The 19,947-nt window shown below is 34.7% G+C and overlaps 1 protein-coding gene across 2 annotated transcripts in view; it reads left to right on the forward strand.

Annotated features, from left to right (window-relative positions):
• GPBP1 (GC-rich promoter binding protein 1) overlaps positions 1 to 19,947 on the forward strand; it is a 72,985-nt gene that overhangs the window by 52,084 nt on the left and 954 nt on the right. For both annotated transcript variants that reach the window (XM_077773002.1, XM_077773003.1), the window contains 5 exons: positions 3,297 to 3,481; positions 4,014 to 4,154; positions 5,900 to 6,067; positions 6,530 to 6,717; positions 13,377 to 13,479. In XM_077773002.1, the coding sequence (XP_077629128.1) occupies positions 3,297 to 3,481; positions 4,014 to 4,154; positions 5,900 to 6,067; positions 6,530 to 6,717; positions 13,377 to 13,479 (785 nt within the window). The remainder of the gene's footprint in view (positions 1 to 3,296; positions 3,482 to 4,013; positions 4,155 to 5,899; positions 6,068 to 6,529; positions 6,718 to 13,376; positions 13,480 to 19,947) is intronic.

The following is a 19,947-nucleotide window of genomic DNA, read 5'->3' on the forward strand; positions in this document are numbered from 1 at the left end:
CTACTATAGGCAATTAAAACATATTTTGTGTATTATGTGTGTTATATATTGTGACAAAGTAAGCTACAGAGAAGAAAACTTTATTAAGAAAATCATAAGAGAAAATACACTAAAATACTGTCCTGTATTTATTGGAAAAATACTTGGATGTAAGTGGACTGGTACATTTCAGAACTTGTTATTCAAGGGGCAACTGTAATATAAATGACTCAAATAAAGTTTGGGCAATTAGTACTGCCATCATCCTTTTCATTATTGTAATGATTGCTCTTAAGAACATTTGTTCTTAAATGGATACGTTTACATAGTATATTCTGCACAGTTACACAGGACATAGGTTAGTCTGTATTATGTTTATTTTAGAATTTTTTCTTATTTTCTATAACCTTGTAAATCAACTTAAAGTTTAATACCATATTGAAATATGATTGGAAGCATAATGGAGATAGTCTGACTTTTCTGGATATTTTTTCTAGTATTTAAAAATACTGTATAGTAATCCTCTGACAGGAGCTATTTTTCATTTTATAGATGAAAGAATTAATAAGGTTGGAACAAGACTCTATAAACCTGGTATAAAAGTACATGTTCTTATCTTCTGTACTATAATATTTGAATATGAATGCTGTAAGTGCATTAGCAATATGTCTGCTTCTCTTCTCTCCCAAACCTTATTATCTTCCTTAGGCATCTTTATCATCTTTTACTTTGGTACTTAGTCTTCTGTGATTTATTTCTTAGGCTTCACCATTATTCTTTTTTAAAAGATAGGTTCCACATCTAACGTGGGGCTTGAATTCAAGACCCTGAGATAAAGAGTTGCATCTTCTACCTGCTGAGCCAGCCATGTCCCTTCACCTTCTTTATAGAGTATTCTCTTTGCCCTGAAGACCTCTTTGAGGAAAAAACTAGATTATTTTTTGCTCTAGGTGTCCAGGAATCCAATTTTAAGAAAGTGAATTTTGTAGTCAGGAGGTATATTGAGGTTTAAAGATAACATAACCCTGTTTGCTTACCTACTCTTTCTCTTCTGCCTTCTAATTTTGATTAATGATTGCTTATACACAAAAATTTTACTTTTTTTTCTTGTACCTTCAGCTTTCCATGTGGGATCATTTTTCTTCTGCCTGTAGTACATTATTTAGGATTTCCTTTAGTAAGGATCTTTTTATAGTGATTGATCTTTGAAAGTTTCACTTCTGCCCTCTGCCATGTATGGCTTTTTCAAGTCAAGGTCTATAATCCAAGATTCAAGGTAGATCAGTTGTTAGGTTCCTTTGTGCACATTCTATAAAGTTTTTGTTTGTTTTTTTTTAACTTCTTTTTTTTAGAGATGTCGGTCGACATCACCCCTTGCTGATTATGATGACCCTTTTCCTGTTTGTTTTTCTCCATTATACTACTTTTAACGTAGGACCTACTTTAAAGAAGGTAAACTTGTGTGTTTAATGAGCCATTTTGAACTGGAAGTGTGCTTATCAGTTCTGTTTGAACTTGTTTAATTGTGATGTATTGATAGAAATGTCCTGTTTAAGCACTTGAATTCCTCTGAGACATTGCAGACTCTTAATATCTTTTGAATTTCCCAGCATCAGTTAGTGATTCTTGAGATTCATTTTAGGTTATTTTTTTATTTTTTTACAGTTTTATTCCCATTTCATCATCTGTTTACCAGAATAATTGCAAAGATTAAATTGCTTAATGCTGTTTCTAGTGTTCTTTATTCACTTGTGAGATCTTTCTTCTTCTTCTTTTTTTTTAAGTTTACTTATTTTGAGAGAGAGAGAGAGCGCGAGCCCATGTGTGAGCAGGGGAGGAGCAGAGAGACAGGGAGAGAGAGAATTCTAAGCAGGCTCTCTGCTGTCAACACAGTGAGTCTATGTGGGGCTCAACCCCATGAACTGTGAGATTGTAACCTGAACGAAAGTCAGGAATCAGACAACTGAACTGAGATATCCAGGCACCCTGAATGATCTTTATTCTTAATTTTTGTTTTGTTGACTTAATTGTGTAGGTTCTTTGAAATTGCTGTATATTGCTGATTTAATTTCTGTGTTCTTGTATGACCAAAGATTTCTTTCTTAGCCTATATTTCTTGGGCCTTTTAAGGCATCCAAGAATTTGGAATATTTGCCTTAGACTAGCCATGTGTTTAACTTTTAAGAAGATTTGCTCAGTTTGCTCTAGGCCCATGTTCTTTTATACATCAGCAGTAAAATAAATGAAGCATCATACCAGCTCTATATTTTGAAGAGTTTGAAGCCTCTGATGAACTTTGAGAGTCCCTTCATGCCCCTTTAAGTCCTTGTTTAGTCTAGTTTTTGAGATGATCCGGTAGGAATTTTGGTTTGGTTTGTTTGAGGTGGAGCCATCATCACAAACAGGTAGGCGACTCAACATCTTACCGGATCTTATTTAATACACAGTGCTAATTTTGATTTTGATTTCCTAAGCTTTCTCTCCTTAATTCTTTTATTCTAAACTCTTCAGCTCTGAAACTGATTCTTTGAGAAGTTTTAGAAGGAAGAAAGACCTACTTCATTCACCACAATAATTTTGAACATGCTCACACGTAACATTGACAGTAACCAAATTCTAGGGGTAAAATTAAACTCTCCGGGCAGTTTTTCATATTTTAATAATTGAAGTTGTCATGAGAAAACAGTTTTCAGTTAGCTGTTATTCCTAGAACAGTCTTCAGAAGGATTGAGTTTCTTGCCCTATAATTTACATAATGCCTTCATTATAGTTAGAGGGCCAGTAAATATTTGAATGACTTGGTATTGTGAAAATAGAATTGTTTTCTTTAGTCATAACGTTAGTAGAAATTTAGAAATAGAGGGACTGTAGTTCTTTATTGATAATAACTTCATAAGTGAGATAAGAATGAGAAGGAATTAGGAAAACTTTTTAAAATGGAGAAGAGGAAAATATAATGTGTTTTATATTCTAAGACCGGAAACTAGGATGAAATTTGCAATTAAAAATTAAAAATATGCTAGTGTATAAATTAATCTTGGTTTGGTCATAATTAATGTACTAGGTCACTGTTCATCTGAATTCATTTGAATTGACATTGTGCAATCTTTGCTATATTCTGTTTGATTATGTTTTAGCTTTATTTCTGAAGCAGGGATATAGCTCATACTTACTTAGCTTAATTATTTTGCCCAGGAAACAGCAATTATTTTTAAATAAATTCAAGGATTAGAATATGCTGGGGTTTTATTTTGTGGTTTAATTTCATGTTAAAATTTAAACTGTGTGTAACTCTTGCTCGTGCTTTATTTATGCAGAATATCCTCCGAATCCTAAATCTAGAACTCCAAGGATGCTGGTCATTAAGAAAGGTAATACAAAAGACTTACAGCTATCTGGATTCCCAGTGGTAGGAAATCTTCAGTCACAACCAGTTAAGAACGGGACTGGTCCAAGTGTTTATAAAGGCTTAGTCCCTAAACCTGCTGCTCCACCTACAAAAGTAAGTTCTAAATTGTTAAAAGTGCAAGTTTTAAGTTGGTACCAATTGAATTACTTTGAGAAAAGAATGTTAAAGATGTTACACCAAAGTGGGAGGGGTGGTTGATGGAATACTGACTTTAAAGTGGAAATAGTTCATCCATTATGTGTCAATTAATTTTAATTATCTTTTAAATGATGTATGTGTTTGCCCATATATGTGTTTTCTTGTATTAGTGGTGGTAAGTCTCTAAAATTTTGTTTTGCTTGATTCATTGGCAATATATTTGCTACATAATACATAGTGCTGTTTCCTTGGTGTTCAATTTTAGGTTTTCGGAACTCCCACTTTTGTTCTTGATATTAGGCAAAAATAGGCTTATAAGACTTTGATTTAGTTGTAGAAGAAGGAGAAGTATGTAGGAATAATTAAGGTGTAATACAATAATTATTTTTATGAGTCAAACATAGTCATCTTTATCGTGTTCACTTTGTTTTTCTCCTCCATATAATCTGTTTTTGATAGACATTAATGTTTGTATGTTTTCCTCTAGCCTACTCAGTGGAAAAGTCAAACTAAAGAAAATAAAGTTGGGACTTCTTTCCCTCATGAGTCTACATATGGTGTTGGCAACTTCAATGCTTTTAAAACAACTGCCAAGAATTTTAGTCCATCGGCAACTTCAGTGAAAGAAGTATGTTATTTAAAGTTATTTCTGAGGAATGCAACACATCTTAATCATTATAATGTAATAGAGAACTAAAGGTATAGATTGATTAAATGTATACATTAAATGAGATATTTTAGTTCTTCCCTAAAACTTGATTCAAATGCTTTGCTCTTTGGTAATCAGTTTTGCACAAGGATGGATAATTTAAGTATATTAAAAAAATTTTTTTTAATTTATTTTTGAGACAGATACAGAGTGCGAGCTGGGGAGGGGCAGAGAGAGAAAGAGACACAGAATCTGAAGCAGACTCCAGGCTCTTGAGCTGTCAGCACAGAGCTTGGTCTGGGGTTCGAACCCATGAACAATGAGATCATGACCTGAGCTGAAGTTGGATGCATAACTGACTGAGGAACCCCTAAAGATATGTTTTTTAAAGTTTGTTAATTTATTATTTTGAGAGACCTGAGCTGAGCCAAAGTCAGATACCTAACCAACTGAGCCACCTAGGCTCCCCAATAACTTAGATATTTAATCCAAATTTTCCAAATATCCTAAAATATAGAGAATATAATACAGGAAAATAACCCACTTACAAGTGAGCCACAAATTTTTAAGAATTATCACAATTGGAATTTTGACATTTGTGATAAGAGTTAGGCTGTGCTGTAGGATTGAACCTTAATTGAAAATGAGGATTTGTATTATATAATTTTTGGGGGGGGTATGATGGACATTTTATTATTTTATTACCATATTTTATTAGTGTTAACACTTAAGGAGCAAGAGAGGAGAAGAGGGAGGGAAAGGTGCATATTGTTTGTTTATGGACTTCAGATGCCTGGTGACTTAAGGTTTTTTTTTTTGTTGTTTTTTTTTTTGTTTTTGGGGCGGGGGTCATTTGACCAGGTTTCTGAAACTTCTAGACCACGGAGTTCCTTCATTAGTTCACAGTCAAAAAAAAGTACTTGTGACTATGTTGCTACATTTGCAGTTGAGCCTAGTACTATGTTGGAACATCATGGCCCCTCATAATCATAAAAATTTAGAACTAGAATGAAAGGACCAGCATTCTCAGCTGGTAATTGTGGTTTAGATTCCTTATAGTCTGTAGATAACTGTTGCCAGTAATTAGGCATTATGGAAGTTTTCCATGGCTATAAATCTCTGTGACACAGAGTTGTCATATTCTATTTTCTAATGTATTCCACTGTCAAAACCCCCAAAACAAAAGGACTCCAGTACATGTCTCTGCCCAACCACAAACATTTTCCTTGGTGATATCCTACCTGATAAACCCTCTGTGTATATAATTATAAAATAGATCTTATTGGAGCTGTTATTAGAATCCTAAAACTGAGAACACAGTTTTAAAAACCACTCTTATATGTATTTTAGGCATATTTAAATAGCTTTATAATGTTTTAAAAAATTCTACTTAAACTCTTAATTTAGCCTCAGCAGCTCACTCAATTAAGCATCTGACTCTTGATTTTGGCTCAGGTCATGATTTCATGGTCAGGCTCTGTGCTTTTTGTGGACCCTGCTTGAGATATAGTCATTCCTTCCCTTCAAAAAAAATTTTTTTTGAAGTAAAGTCTCTTGCTTGCTCATTCACTGGTGTAGATAAAACATACAGGTATAGAGGAAAATAGACTTTAAAATCAATTTTGTATTGTGAATAAAGATGAAGTAGGAAGTTGCAGTAGTTGTAAACTTTACATTGATAGGCTTTGTCTACATGTTTATTCGTATTTCTGAATTTTTTCTAGTGTAATCGCTCAAATTCCTCTTCACCTGTTGACAAACTTAATCAGCAGCCTCGTCTAACCAAACTGACACGTATGCGCACTGATAAGAAGAGTGAATTTTTGAAAGCTTTGAAAAGGGACAGAGTAGAAGAGGAACATGAAGATGAAAGTCATGCTGGCTCAGAGAAGGTAATTGAAATTGCAGACCAAAAAACTCTTGGTTTGACATTAACGTGTCATTGAACTATTTAGACAAATAATCATTTAAAACCTTTGAATAAACTTAAATCAATCATCTTCCTGAAAGCAAGGCTAGTTTACTGTTTATTTGCATAAAGAATGACTTCTTTTCTGAAGCAGTTTTTTTCTCATTCTGTTGTTCTTGTGCAGAAATAATGTTCTCTTTGTTTTCCATGTTGCCTTCCTTCATCCTTTTGATTTGCTTTTGTTGAATAGTTGTAAAGAAATAGACATAGAAAGCTTTGGGGGTATCCTTCACAGCTTAAGTTTATATGGTCTGAAAACGTCTTCTAAATATAATGATTACAAGAGTTATATATTATCTGGAAATCTAACAAGAGTCTATTAAAGTTTTAAGCAACTGTACTTTCTAGCTCATTCTTTTTTTTTTTTTAACTCCCTAAATATCAGGATGACGACTCATTTAATTTGCATAACAGCAATAGTACTCACCAAGAAAGGGATATAAACCGAAACTTTGATGAAAATGAAATTCCACAGGAGAATGGCAATGCCTCAGTAATTTCCCAGCAGATAATTCGGTCTTCAGCCTTCCCCCAAACTGATGTTCTTTCAAGTTCGCTTGAGGCAGAACATAGGTTAGTACTCATTTTTACTTTCTCTTTGTGTTCTTTACAGGATTTTGATATTATGGAAATATTGTGATTTATATAACAGTTTTATGGAGAGATTTACCACAAATTCCCCCCATTTTAAGTTTGCAGTTGTGTGATATTTGGTATATTCAGAGTTATGAAACTGTCAACACAGTCTGGTTTTAGAACATTTCTATCTCCCCTAAGAGAAACCTGTACTCATTTGCATTTATTCCTCATTTTTTTCTGTGTCCTAGGCAACCACCAATCTCCTTTCTGTATCTGTAGATTTGCCTTTGCTTGATATTTTATATAAATAGAATCATACTTTGGTGTTTTATATCTGGCTTCTTTGACTTAGCATATAATTTTAAGATACTTGTTGTAGCATGTGTCACTACTTTATTCACAGTGCACTCTATGGTTCTATCACATTTTGTTCGGTTTTGATGGGTATTGTATGTACTTATTGAAAATTCTGGATAATGCTCCTCTGAACATTCATGTACAAGTGTTTGTACTGACATGCTTATAGTATCTTTTGGTGGTAGATACTGTGCATGGAATTGATGATACGCTTAACATTTTCAGACTGCCAAACTATTTTCCATAATGACCTTACTATTTTACATTCTCATCAATATTATAGGAAGGTTCCAGTTTCCCCATAGTCTCACCAACACTTGTTATCATCTGCCTTTAATTTAGCCATTTTTTTTTCTATTTTTTTTTTTTTTTTAAGTTTTATTCATTTTGAGAGAGACAGCATGAGTGGGTCGCCATGAGATCATGACCTGAGCTGAAACCTAGAGTCGTACAATTAAACCTAGAGTCGTACACTTAACCAACTTACCCACCCAGGCACTCCTAATTTAGCCATTCTAATGGAAATGAAGTGCTATCATTTTGTGGTATGTTTAATATGTGGATAATAAGTGGTATCTTTAATATGCATTTCCTTTAAAACTGACAGTGTTGAACATCTTTTCAAGTACTTAGTAGCCATTTGTATGTCTTCTGTGAAGAAACTTCTGTTGTAATTCTTTGTCCATGTTTAAAGAGTTATTTGTCTAATTGTAAGCATTCTTTGCATATTTTGAATATAGGTCCTTAATCATAGGTATAATTTGCTAATATCTTTTCCCATTCTGAGTTGTCTTTTCACTTTCTCATTCGTGACTTTTGAAATACAAAAACTTTTGATTTTGATTAAGCCCTCTTAGCAATTTCTTTTTGAGTGAATGTTCCTCCCATTTCCCCCCAATAACTCTATAGTTAAGAGCAGGTATTTTTGTAGAAATGGCTTACCATTCATGTGGGCTTGAAATAAACCACATGGTTTACCATTAGTAAATAAATGAAGGATATATGGACATCTGTTTAATTCCTTCTGATTTTTTCTTTGTTGTTTTAATTAAGCAGACTTTTCTTGAAACTTAAGTTGTGTTACAGAAATACACTCCCAACAGATTTATCTCCACCATGAAGAGAGAAGTTACGGCACCAAAACTTAGGCTTTTCTGCCATAGATACTAGGATTAATTTAGATTATTCTTCAGTCTAGTTTCATTTTTATAGTCTTGATTCCATAGATATTTATGCAGTTTTCCAGTATAACTACTAAAGCAAGAAAATGCTAATGATATATACAGTTATGTCGTATTTTAGTCTGCAATTGCTTTGTGTAAGATTAAATTTAAAATTTTTTTTAAAAAATTTTATTTACTTTGAGGGGTGGGATAGAGAGGTTTGGGGGGGAGAGAGGGAGAGGAAGAGAATCCTAAGCAGGCTGTGTACTGTCAGCACAAAGTCCTTCACGAGGCTTGAACTCAGGAACCCTCTAACCATGACCTAAGCCAAAACCAAGAGTTTGGCTGAGCCACCCAGCTCCCCAGTTGTCAAGTTTCATTGTATGTATCACCACGGTAGTGGGGCTTCAACTCATAAACTTGTGGGATCATGACCTGAGCAGAAGTCCAGAGATGGACACCTAACCAGCTGAGCCACACATGCGCCCCTGAATTGTTTTTGACCAAAAATTCTTACGCCTTCTGGGACCAGGCTAAGGTAGAGTGATACTTGTTAACTGCCTAAGTGATCAGCTTGACTTTCTGTTTAGTTTAATGCCATTTCTTGTAGAATTTGATTTAATTCTAAGATAGGGGGCAGTGGGCTACACTTACTGTGGAATAACTTTTAAAAAATTTATATTAAAGAGTCCTCCACGTTTTTTGTCTTTTTGGACCAGTTCATACATTTTTCTTTATTGTCCTGATCGTTTTGGTTCCCTTTTACCAAAGCATGTCCTGCTCTTTTTAGATGCAGCTGTAAGTATTGTATATTAGAATATAGGCATTTGTTTTGATTTTATAATCCTCCTATATTAACTTGGGACTTATTTTTGCTTAAAATAGTTAGTTTGGCTGATGATAAATGTGAATGCCCTTTTGCTGAGAGTTAATTTAGCTAGATTATTTCGAGCTTACTTAACGAGGTAATATCTATAATTTTCCTTGTTTGGGCAAACTGTATTTTATTACTATACATTTAATAGGAATAGATCAGTAACCACAGTTTTTATTCTCACTCCAGTTGTAGAATTCCCCTTTACCTTATGTTATAGCTTGGGACCTTGAGCTTAGGCCAAGTAATGTCTACAATGTCCTACATTGCATAAAATAATAGTAAGCATTAATTCTTTTTTTAAAAGATAGGTATAAGTAGACATTCCAGTTTTTCCCCATTATTCTAGTAGATCATGTTTTATACCCCCTTTCAAGCTATTGTTGTGTAGTTTAGGTATAATTTGTGACACAATTTCCCTACTAATCAGGGAAATCCTTCCCTGTGTTTCTCCTTTATAAATAACGCTGGTGTGAGCATACTTGTATTTATATCTTTAAACATTTGTATAAGTGTGTATAAAACAAATTACTAGGAACGAAGTTGATGGGTCACACATAATTAGATTCTCCTTTGTTAGTTAGTACCCAAAGATATTTTTCCACTTTGACCAGTAGTCCTTTAACTATTTCTGCTCAGTTGATGAAAAGAAGTCTTCTGCATAGGAAGGAAAGTATACAAAACCAGGTGTTGTAATGGTGGTAAAAGATGAGTTTTCTTTTAGAGAGATAATAACATAGGTGATAAAATAAAGGTAAATTATTTACTTATAGAATTTATTAAGGCTGTAGTAAAAAAGTTGAAACTTTAATACCTTTTGGTTTTCATATTTGTCTTCAGTATTTTGTAGCAAAGGAAAGTTGAGCTGTACTTGTTAGAAACTACTCTTGATAACCGAGTACCTATAATGAATGTTTTAATTTTTACTCTTATTATTTTTTCATCTGCAGACATACTTAGTGTAGGAAGTATTTTGGTGGTTTCTTTGATTCAGGAAGACTCCGGGAAGAGAAACTTGAAAGTTCCACACCTCAATAGAGTTTGGTCCTCTGGGGGTGACTAACAGGAGAAAATGGAGAGAATAGGATTTAGGAACTAAGCTAACTAGAGCAAGAAGAGAACATTCTAAATTGGAATAAACTCTAAGGGGGTTGCATGGGAACACATGCATGCTGCAGAAGGAGATTATCAGTGATGACTACTTGAATGACCTTTTTTTTTTTTTTAATTTTCATTTTTATTATTTTTTTTTTATCTGAAGGTGTTTTAAAATATTTGGACTTCCAGTTCCTTANATAGTATTTTGTGGAAATGTTGTATGTGCTAAAAAGGATCCCAAATCAGTAAAAGGAAGTAAACCTTTTGAAACTACTATGGAAACCTTTTATTATTTAAAATGTTTATTCATTTTTGAGAGCATGGGTGGGGGAGGGTCCAAGGATCTCAGGTGGTCTTGGTGGAGTGAGCCTCATGGCACGGATTGAACTCATGAACCTTGAGATCAAGACCTGAGTAGAAGCCAGACATTCAACCCACTGAGCCACCCGGGTGCCCCTGGAACCATTTTAATTAAAATTTTTAGCTTGAGTTTTCTTTCTGCTTGATAAGTATATGTTTTGTATGTGTTCCACAGATATATATTAATGCATTTTTTTAGGTAACAAAGTTAATGGCTTCTTTTAAATTTTGGGTTTTATTTCTTTGAAAAGGAAGTGGTATTTCATTTCCATGGCTTCAGATTTCTTGTAAACTTTGATTCTTAAGTTATGCATGTAATAACTTACATTGCTTAAATTTAACAAACCAGATGTCAGTGATACGGTTCACAAGGATGAAAATTTTTTTGTTCACATGTGTAAAATATAAAATAAAGAATTATAGAAAATGTGAAATAGGAAATATATGGCATTTTAAATTTTCTTGTCAGTGTTATTTTTTATCGTTTTTTAAAGCTTATTGTGAGAGAGAATGGGGGAGGGACAGAGAGAGAGAGGAGAGAGGGAGGGAGGGAGAGAGAGAGAGAGAGAGAGAGAGAGAGAATCCCAAGCAGGCTCTGTGCTTTTAGCCCAGAGCCAGATGTGGGGCTTGAACTCCGAACCCATGAGATCATGACCTGAGCTGAAACCAAGAGTTGGATGCTCATCTGACTGAGCCACCCAGGTGCCTCAGTTTATCAAGTTTAAGTTTATCATCCAGATAGGATAGCCTGAACGTTGAAAGGGTAAGTTGTTGTCAAAACCCTCAAATGGATTAACACAAAAAGAGTGCCAGAGAAATTCAGGGAGACTTTGGGGGTAAATCTCATAGTTTGAGAACTAGTCAAAAGTTGTAATTCAGAGCCAAATTAAATAAAGGTAAAACATTCTCCTATTAATTAATGTGGATAACTATGTAGTCATTTTGGAAGAAGGGAGTGTGAAGGGATGTTTAGGGTTGAATACCGACTTCATTTGTTTTAGGAACCAGTGAGTGTTTTCACAGGAAAGTGTAGTCCTTATTGGAATCAGAGATGATGTTAAAGAGGCAGGGCCTTTGAGATTATTCAAGTTTCCTCATTCCTCATAGCTCAGGAAAGTGAAGGAATTTACCTTTGTCTTATACCTGTTTGTGACCCATGTCTTCTGCTTCTAAACCTATGCGTTTTCTAATGTAAGAGATTTAAATTTGTGGTCATGGTGTTGAAGTTAGGAGTTTGTTCTTTAGGAAGTGGAAAGCCATTGGAAACACTTAGTGTGTAGTTATTGTGAACATATTTTAAGGTTGATTTGGTAATAGTTTGAAAGAGCATGAGGAGAAACGCTAACAAAAAGCAAAGATACATATGACAGTCACAGTTTATTCCTAACTGTGGAGAAAATTGTTTTGAATGCTTTTTCAGGAACAGTTCACAGTTATACCCTCCGGAAGGAAGGGGGAAAATGTGAGAATGAATATTTAGGAGTACTTGTCTTTTATACAGTTTGAAATAACTTGTTTGCATTATTGTTTGGTTAACATTTAGTTTTTAATAGCGAAACAAGTATCTAGCAAAAGTGGTAGATTGCTTTATCAATCTCAGTTTGTGGACTCTGGACTGGATGGCATTGGGAATGGAAATACCCTTCCACAGAGAAGCCATCTAGGTTAAAGAGTGAAGACTGTGTTAGACAAGAAGTGTTAAGTGATTAAAAGGAATGAGAGATACAGTAAATGATGATGATTGTGACATTTTGGTCTAGAGGGTTTGGTGCAGTATATACTAATTTGGAAGTCTGGAAACCAGAATTGTTTCCTTCTTCACATCAGGTAGGTAAGTTATTTTACTTCTGTGATCTTACATGTAGAAGTACATGGGTGTAATATTAAATTTGATTCACATTCTCTGAGCTTTGATACTCTGAAATGATTTCAAAAGGACAAGACCTTGTGGTAGGCTCAAATTGGAAGATGAGTAGACATAAATAGATTAGTAACAAATATTTAAGAGATCTAATTACTCAAAAACAAACACTAATTAGTCAGACTAATACATGTGCCATATAAGAAGCCGAAACTTTGAAATTGTTAAGCCAGGTGCATCAGCTATGGCTATTGTGGTGGTGTTTGCCTGACTGGAGAAAAGTGGTTGGTTCATGTTACTCTCTGTCTCTTTTTTTGGGAGATTCTCTGCCTAAGATGGAGGTATTTTCTTTAAAAAATGGAAGAAAAAGAGAACAACCTATTCGTTATTTTACTTACTTGGATCCTAGTTAAGAGGTTTTTTTAAAAAGTTGTCTTTCTGTTATTGTAGAGCATAAGACCACTTTATGTGTTAAGGTTGATGACAGGTGATACCAACAGATAAATACACTATAAAAATGCAAGGTAGGGGGTAAGATAACCCAATCTTTTGTCTTCAAAGTAAAAAAACTTAATGAGTAGCTAAGAATATGATGGATTATTGCAGTGTTAAAGAAAATGAGGAGTATTGCTTTTACTTTTAGTGTAAGAATTTAGCAAAATATTTTTGGTGTCTAGGCTAGAGTCTCGGAAATTTGGAGCCAAGAGAACCTCTGACAACAAGGTAAAGCAATTGTGCAGAGTATTTTGAAGCTTATTGCGGTTTAAGCTTACCGGTTCATTTTCAGAAAGATTTAAAAGCAGAGTAAAAAGCTTCTTTTTTTATGTATTTTGAGAACTGTGTGTAATGGATCTGCACAGTGTTTTCTTGCACAAAATATAAATGGAATTACCCTATTTGGGTGAAGCTCTAATTTATTTATTTTCTACCTTCTTTTCAGATTATTAAAGGAGATGGGCTGGCAAGAAGACAGTGAAAATGATGAAACATGTGCTCCCTTAACTGAGGATGAAATGAGAGAATTCCAAGTTATTAGTGAACAGGTAAAAAGACCTAAATCCTACAGGTTCGCTTTAAATTGTCTTTTCTTAGCAGAACAACATACTATATTAAGCGTTTTTTGAGGAATTTTCTATTTAGGAATTTAATTATCCATCACAGTATAGGTCAGACTGCCCTGACAGTGTGGAGCCCTTTGTGGGGCTCGAAGTCACGAACTGCGAGATCATGACCTGAGCCGAAACCAAAAGATAGGAGAGGCCACCTAGGCACTCCAGAATTGCCTTTCTTTTAAACCGGTCTGCAGTGATTGGGGATTAGTGTAAATAATATGTCTATGATTTGTCATGTTTCAGACTTTTTAATTTTATTTTTTTAACAGTATCGGGCTAAGAAGTAGAAAATATCAATAGCTTCCCAAATAGCTTCAGCTTTTATCCTTTTCTTTACATAAGAATATTTAGTGTTCTTTTAAAACTTTAAAAATTTTAAAACTAAATTAAAATTTTAAAATTAAAAACTTTAAAATCTTTAAAAATTGTTTTAATGTTTTATCTATTTCTGAGAGAGAGAGAGAGAGAGAGAGCCATCATGAGTAGGGGAGGGTCAGACAGAGAGAGAGAGAGAGAGGGAGGCACAGAATCCAGAACAGACTCCAGGCTCTGAGCTGGCAGTCCGCACAGAGCCCAGCACGGGGCTCGAACCCACGAACCATGAGAATCATGACTTGCGCCGAAGTCGGACTCTTAACTGACTGAGCCACCCAGGTGCCCCGAATATTTAGTGCTCTAAAACATCTTGATTCTTTTTGGCGTTGGGTTTTTCTTTTTTGCTTTTTTGGTCTCCTTAGTTTCCTTTTGGAAAGAATATTAGGAAATGTTTGATAGAATCAGAATTGCTGGATCGTATGCTAATCTGTGTTTAACTTGAGGAACTCCCATACTGTTTTTCCACTACAGCTATACCATTTTACACCATTGGTGCTCAGGAATTTGTTTGTTTATGGATAGTAGCTACTACCTTGATGGTTGTCAAGTGGGCATCTCATTGTGATTTGGATTTGCGCTTCTGTATTGGTTAATGATGTTGAGCATCTCTTCATGTACTCCCTGGCCATTTGTGTTTCCTCTTTGGAGAAATGTTCATTCAAGTACTTTGCCCATTTTTAAAAAAATTTTTTTTAATGTTTATTTCTGAGAGAGAGAAAGACAGAACAGGGGAGGGTCAGAGAGAGAGAGGGAGACACGGAATCAGAAGCAGACTCCAGGCTCTGAGCTAGCTGTCAGCACAGAGCCTGACGTGGGGGGCTCGAACCCACGAACTGTGAGATCATGACCTGAGCCGAAGTTGGACGCTTAACCGAAGTCGGACGCTTAACTTACTGAGCCATCCAGGTGCCCCGTACTTTGCCCAGTTTTAAATCAGGTTGTTGCGGAGTTGTGGTATTTCTGTATGTGTTGTGGATTTTAAAATCTATGATTTACAATTATCTTCTCACATTCTATAGTTCGCCTTTTTTATTCTTTTGATTGTATTCTTTGATGCATACAAGTTTTAAATTTTGATGTAGTCCAGTTTATCTATATTTTTCCCATTAGTTTCCTGTACTGTTGTTGTCATATTCCAGAAATCATTGCCAAACTTAATGGCATAAAGTTTCTACCCCGCCCCCCCCCATTGTTTTGTAGTTTTGGATCCATTTTGAATTAGTTTTTGTTTGTGTTGCAAGGAACTACCTTCATTCTTTTGCATGTGGAGATCTCAAAACTTTGTCAGTAATCATTTGAGTATGCATTTGCCCCTTGAACAATACAGGTTTCAACTGCCTGAGTCCATTTATATGCAAATTCTTCACAGTACTGTACATGTATTTTCTCTTATGATTGTCTTAACGTGTTCTTTAGCTTTATTAAAAGAGTACTGTATCTAATGGATACCATGCAAAATATATGTTAATTAACTTTCTGTTATCTGTAAGGCTTCCCCAGCAACAATAGGCTATTAGTAAATAAGTTTGGGGGAGTCAGCAGTTATACATGGATTTTCAGCTCTAACAGGAGGGGAGTTGGTGCTCCTAACCCCCCCTGCATTTGTGCAAGGATTAAGTGTATGTGGAAGGATTTGTTCTGGGTTTTCTGGTCTATTGGTCTTTGTTTTTATGCCAGTACCACATTGTTTTGATGACTGCAAGTCTGTAATAAGTTTAGAAATCAGAAAGCATGAAACCTCCAACTTCGTTGTTTTTAAAGATTCTTTTGTCTGTTTGGAATCCCTTTAGATTCCATTTGAGTTTTAGGATGAATTTTTAGGGTGAGTTTTACTATTTGTGCAGAAAATGCCTTTGTGATTTTGATAAGGATTGCATTGAACCTATAAATTGTTTTGGATGTAATATTCATATCTTAGTAATAGTATTCTAACCCAGGAGTTTAGGATGTCTTTACATTTATTGGTCATTGAAAATTTTTTAGCAGTGATTTCTAGTTTGCTTTGTGGAAATTTTTTGCTTTCTTTCATTGTTTATTCCTTATACTTATTCCTAAGTATTTTCTTTTAAATACTATGGCAAATAGAATTGTTAATTTCCATTTCAGATTATTTATTGTTACAGAAGCCAACTGACTTTTGTGTATGGATCTCATTGTGTAGCTTTGCTATTTTTGTTCTCAGTTTTTGTGTGGAATTTTTAAGGTGTTCTACAAATAAGGTCATGTCATTTGTGAACAGATAATTTTATTTTTCAATTTGATATTTCTTCCCAATTAAAATTTTTTATTGGTAGGTTCTTAGCCACATATTGTTCACAACGTCGTTATGAAGTTAATGATGGGTGATAGTTGTGAAGGATTTTTTTGTCAAGTTATTGTACTGTATATTTTACATACAAAAATTTAACTTAATGTGTACAGTTGGCTGAGCTTTGACAGGTGTATATAGTTTTGTAAACCATCACCCCCATTTGCATTCAGTTATTTTACTTCCAGTTCTAGTCTTTGGCAGACAGTGATTTGTTTTCTGTCACTACAGTTTGCTTCTAGAATGTTTTAGTAATTTAACCAAACATTATATATATAGTCTTAGATTTGGCCGCTTTCCTTCCTTTGAAATTCACCCATGTTTGGTGAGTACTAGTCATTGTATGGTTATACCACTTTGTGAATCTCTCTAAACAATTTGTTCTGAATTAGGAAAAGGCCTCAGGAAAAATCCACCAGGTGACAGAACCTGGTGATAACTATAAGGCAGTAGTTCCAAAGAATACAGATATTGTCTGACAGAGATAGTTGGTTGGCATTAAACTTTGTCATAACTGGGGCAGGTAGAAAAAATCTTAACAAAAATGTGGTAATAAAATGTAATTATGTTGGAGAGCAGTGGCATGTAAGTATAAATTTTTCTAAACTAGTGATTAGGACATGGATACATTTATATTGACTGTGACCTCTCATTTTACATTTAGATGCCTGAAAAATCATTAGGGCTTGACACTCTTTATAAAAGGATTATATTTTATCCGATAACAGAGGAGAGTCTGATTTCAAGCTCCCCTTTTTAATGCAGACACTGAGTAGTCACTATGCCCAAGATGTTATGGACTTTACATAGATGAGAGCACCTTCACAGAGTGACAGTTAAATGAGGGTAAGAGGTATTCCACATAAAGAGGAGTGTGATAGTTTTCAAAATATTTAAGGTGAGGACAGGAGAGAAGAGAGAGCGAACCAGGGTGTGTGCGTCCATGTCATGTAAATCCATCAGATGGTTCTTGAGTGCCTACTTTGTGCCAGGCCCTGATCTAGAATGCTGTAAAAAAACACAAGATTTTTGCCCACACAGAAGTTATATTCCTGGGATTAATTTAGGATTAATTCCAGTTGTATTTGGGGAGAGTATAACTGAGGAGTTGGATTTGAATTGGCCTTTGATAAGTAAGATGAGGGAATGACATTCCTGCTGTAAGGAGTGAACAAAGGCAAAAAATAAGAGTAGAGCTTATGTTGGGATTCACAGTGGCTGGAGCGTTGATCAGAAAGGTTTTAATGAAAAGATATGGTAACAGTAATAGGGTAAGTGTTAAGTCCTGGTTTATCCTATGGAGTTCCAGTTTATGGTTATTCTGTAGTTACTAAGTAGTAAGTGCTCCCTTTCATTTTCAAAAGTGCTCTCTTTTGAATGATAAATTACATGGCCTTCCTGATTTAAGTAAAATTGTATGAACTCTTAATGCCTCCTAGCTATTGTGTTAAGTGTATTTTTATAGCATTTGTGTGAAATAGGTACTGATATTAGTCCTTCTGTATAGATGATGAAACTAAGCTGCACAGAGGTTGTGTAATTTTCTCTAGGTGGTAACAGTTTATTAGTAGTGGGGTTGGAAGTTGAGCCCCAAATCTGGCTGATTTCATAGCCTGGGACTTTAACCAGGATGTAAGGTTGGAAAATACATTGGAATCCTATTATAAAGGTGCTTGTTTGCCATGTCAGGAGTATATATTGTGTTCTATGATTAGAAAATTCTGAAGGTTGTTTTTTTTTTTTTTGTTTTTGTTTTTTAAATTTATTTCTGAGAGAGAGACAGAGACAGCATGAACAGGGGAGGGTCAGAGAGGGAGGGAGATACAGAATCTGAAGCAGGCTCCAGGCTCTGAGCTGGCTGTCAGCACAGAGCCCGACGTGGGGCTTGAACCCAAGAACCATGAGATAATGACCTGAGCCAAAGACGGATGCTTAACCGACTGAGCCACCCAGGTGCCCTTCTGAAGGTTTTTTAGGGATATGAAACAGTCATTTGTACATGAGGAAGTACAAGTGTAGTGTGCAGTGTACATCAGAAGACTAGAATCAGGATGATCAGTTGGGAATATATTGTAATAATTAGAGAAGGGATAAATGAGGGCCTAGAGTTGAGGAATGATAGTCAGAAATGGTCTTGAAACTAAGAGATCTGAAATAAAATCAGCAGGATTTGAAAATTCAACCTATGAGCTGACAGTTGTTTCATTATAAATAGGAATACAGGAGGCTTTTAGGAGTTTTTTAAAAAGAACACAACTAAGGTAGATGTTCTTGGGGCCAGTACAGACATTTAGAGAAAATAGACGTAGTTTTGTGTTTTTAATCAAAATTCTCCAGCTGATTTCAAGCTGTGGAAAGATTAGGCACTCTTAATGATAACTATGTGAACAGGAAGGTTAGAACTTTGGGGGATGGGAAAGGTGTACCTTTAGAAAAAGGACAAAGTGTGTATGTAATCATCACAGTGGCTGAGAATACCACAGGTTATATACATATGTTTTGGCTTTTCTCAGTAAACGTGGTATGAGGTTATTTGCTCAAAGTGAAGAGGGAATTAATTTTAAGATAAGTTTATACTGTAGAATTCAGGTAGGAAAGAAAATCTGCTATGGAAAATAGAGAAATAGAAAGGGTAAGAGGAAAATTGAGGGCTAAGACTCTAGACTTGTCTCTTGTTTGTCAGGGTCTCTAACAAAATTAGATATTTATGATGTGGGCAGCTCTTTTCATGTGGGCCCTAGCCTAATGCGATTAAAAAACAAAACAAAACAACCCTTTAGAGTGTCAAACTTATAAACAGTTCCCAATACTATTAGATAGCAGGATTTGGTCTTATAGAAGGTTGTATTTAGAGATTTTGGTGTAAATTTCCACCAAGTTTTGATGGAAGAGAGTCTCCTTTGCCGTCAAAGAAATTCAAGAGACCAGAGCTAATAGTGTGTTAGCATTATTAATTTGTGTCTTAATTGCTTCTAATTTGGATCCCCCTCTCCAATATGTGATCTTGACCCACTTCTTATTTATTACCATTCTAATCCCTTTATTTCTGATTTCTCATTTTCAGAAAGAAAAGACTAATTCTTTCCCAGTATCAGAATCTCTTTGATTAAGCAAAGGGCTCAATTTGATTTTCTTATTTTGTGCACCTTACTTGAATACTTAGTATTGCAATAGTTTATATTCTACTTATTCTGCAAAGTATGAATAAAGTGGTTTATAGGTTGTATTAATAGCCTAGTTCGGACAGAATAATAAACAGCTAAAGCTTAATGGCTATTGATTATATTTGTTAGCATCTGAAGGTATTTATTTATTACAACTTTCACTTAAGGAAATGAAAATTTGGGAATGCTTATTAGTGCCTTAACAAGTGATAGTTGCACTTACCCTGTCTGCATCTACAATCTGTGCTCTTTCTGCTACACTAATCATATATACTAGTTTTATTTATTTTTTGGTTTGGTAGTTGTTAATTGTGGTTCTCTCAAAAGTACAGATTTATTCCCAGGAAATATTTTGTTAGTATAGTTGGATGAATTACCTGTTTTTAACTAGTTTCCCGGAATGATGGAAATGATACCATCTGGAATTTTCAGGGTAGAATACAATTTTATTAATGTATTCATGGTTACATTGAATTACTATAGTATTTTTGATTTATAAGTTACCCCTGGAGGATAGATTATTTATTTAATTTACTTATTTTTTATCTTTTA

Source organism: Crocuta crocuta, unplaced genomic scaffold (assembly GCF_008692635.1).
Source record: "Crocuta crocuta isolate KB4526 unplaced genomic scaffold, BGI_CrCroc_1.0 scaffold107, whole genome shotgun sequence".
In the NCBI taxonomy this organism is placed as follows: Eukaryota; Metazoa; Chordata; class Mammalia; order Carnivora; family Hyaenidae; genus Crocuta; species Crocuta crocuta.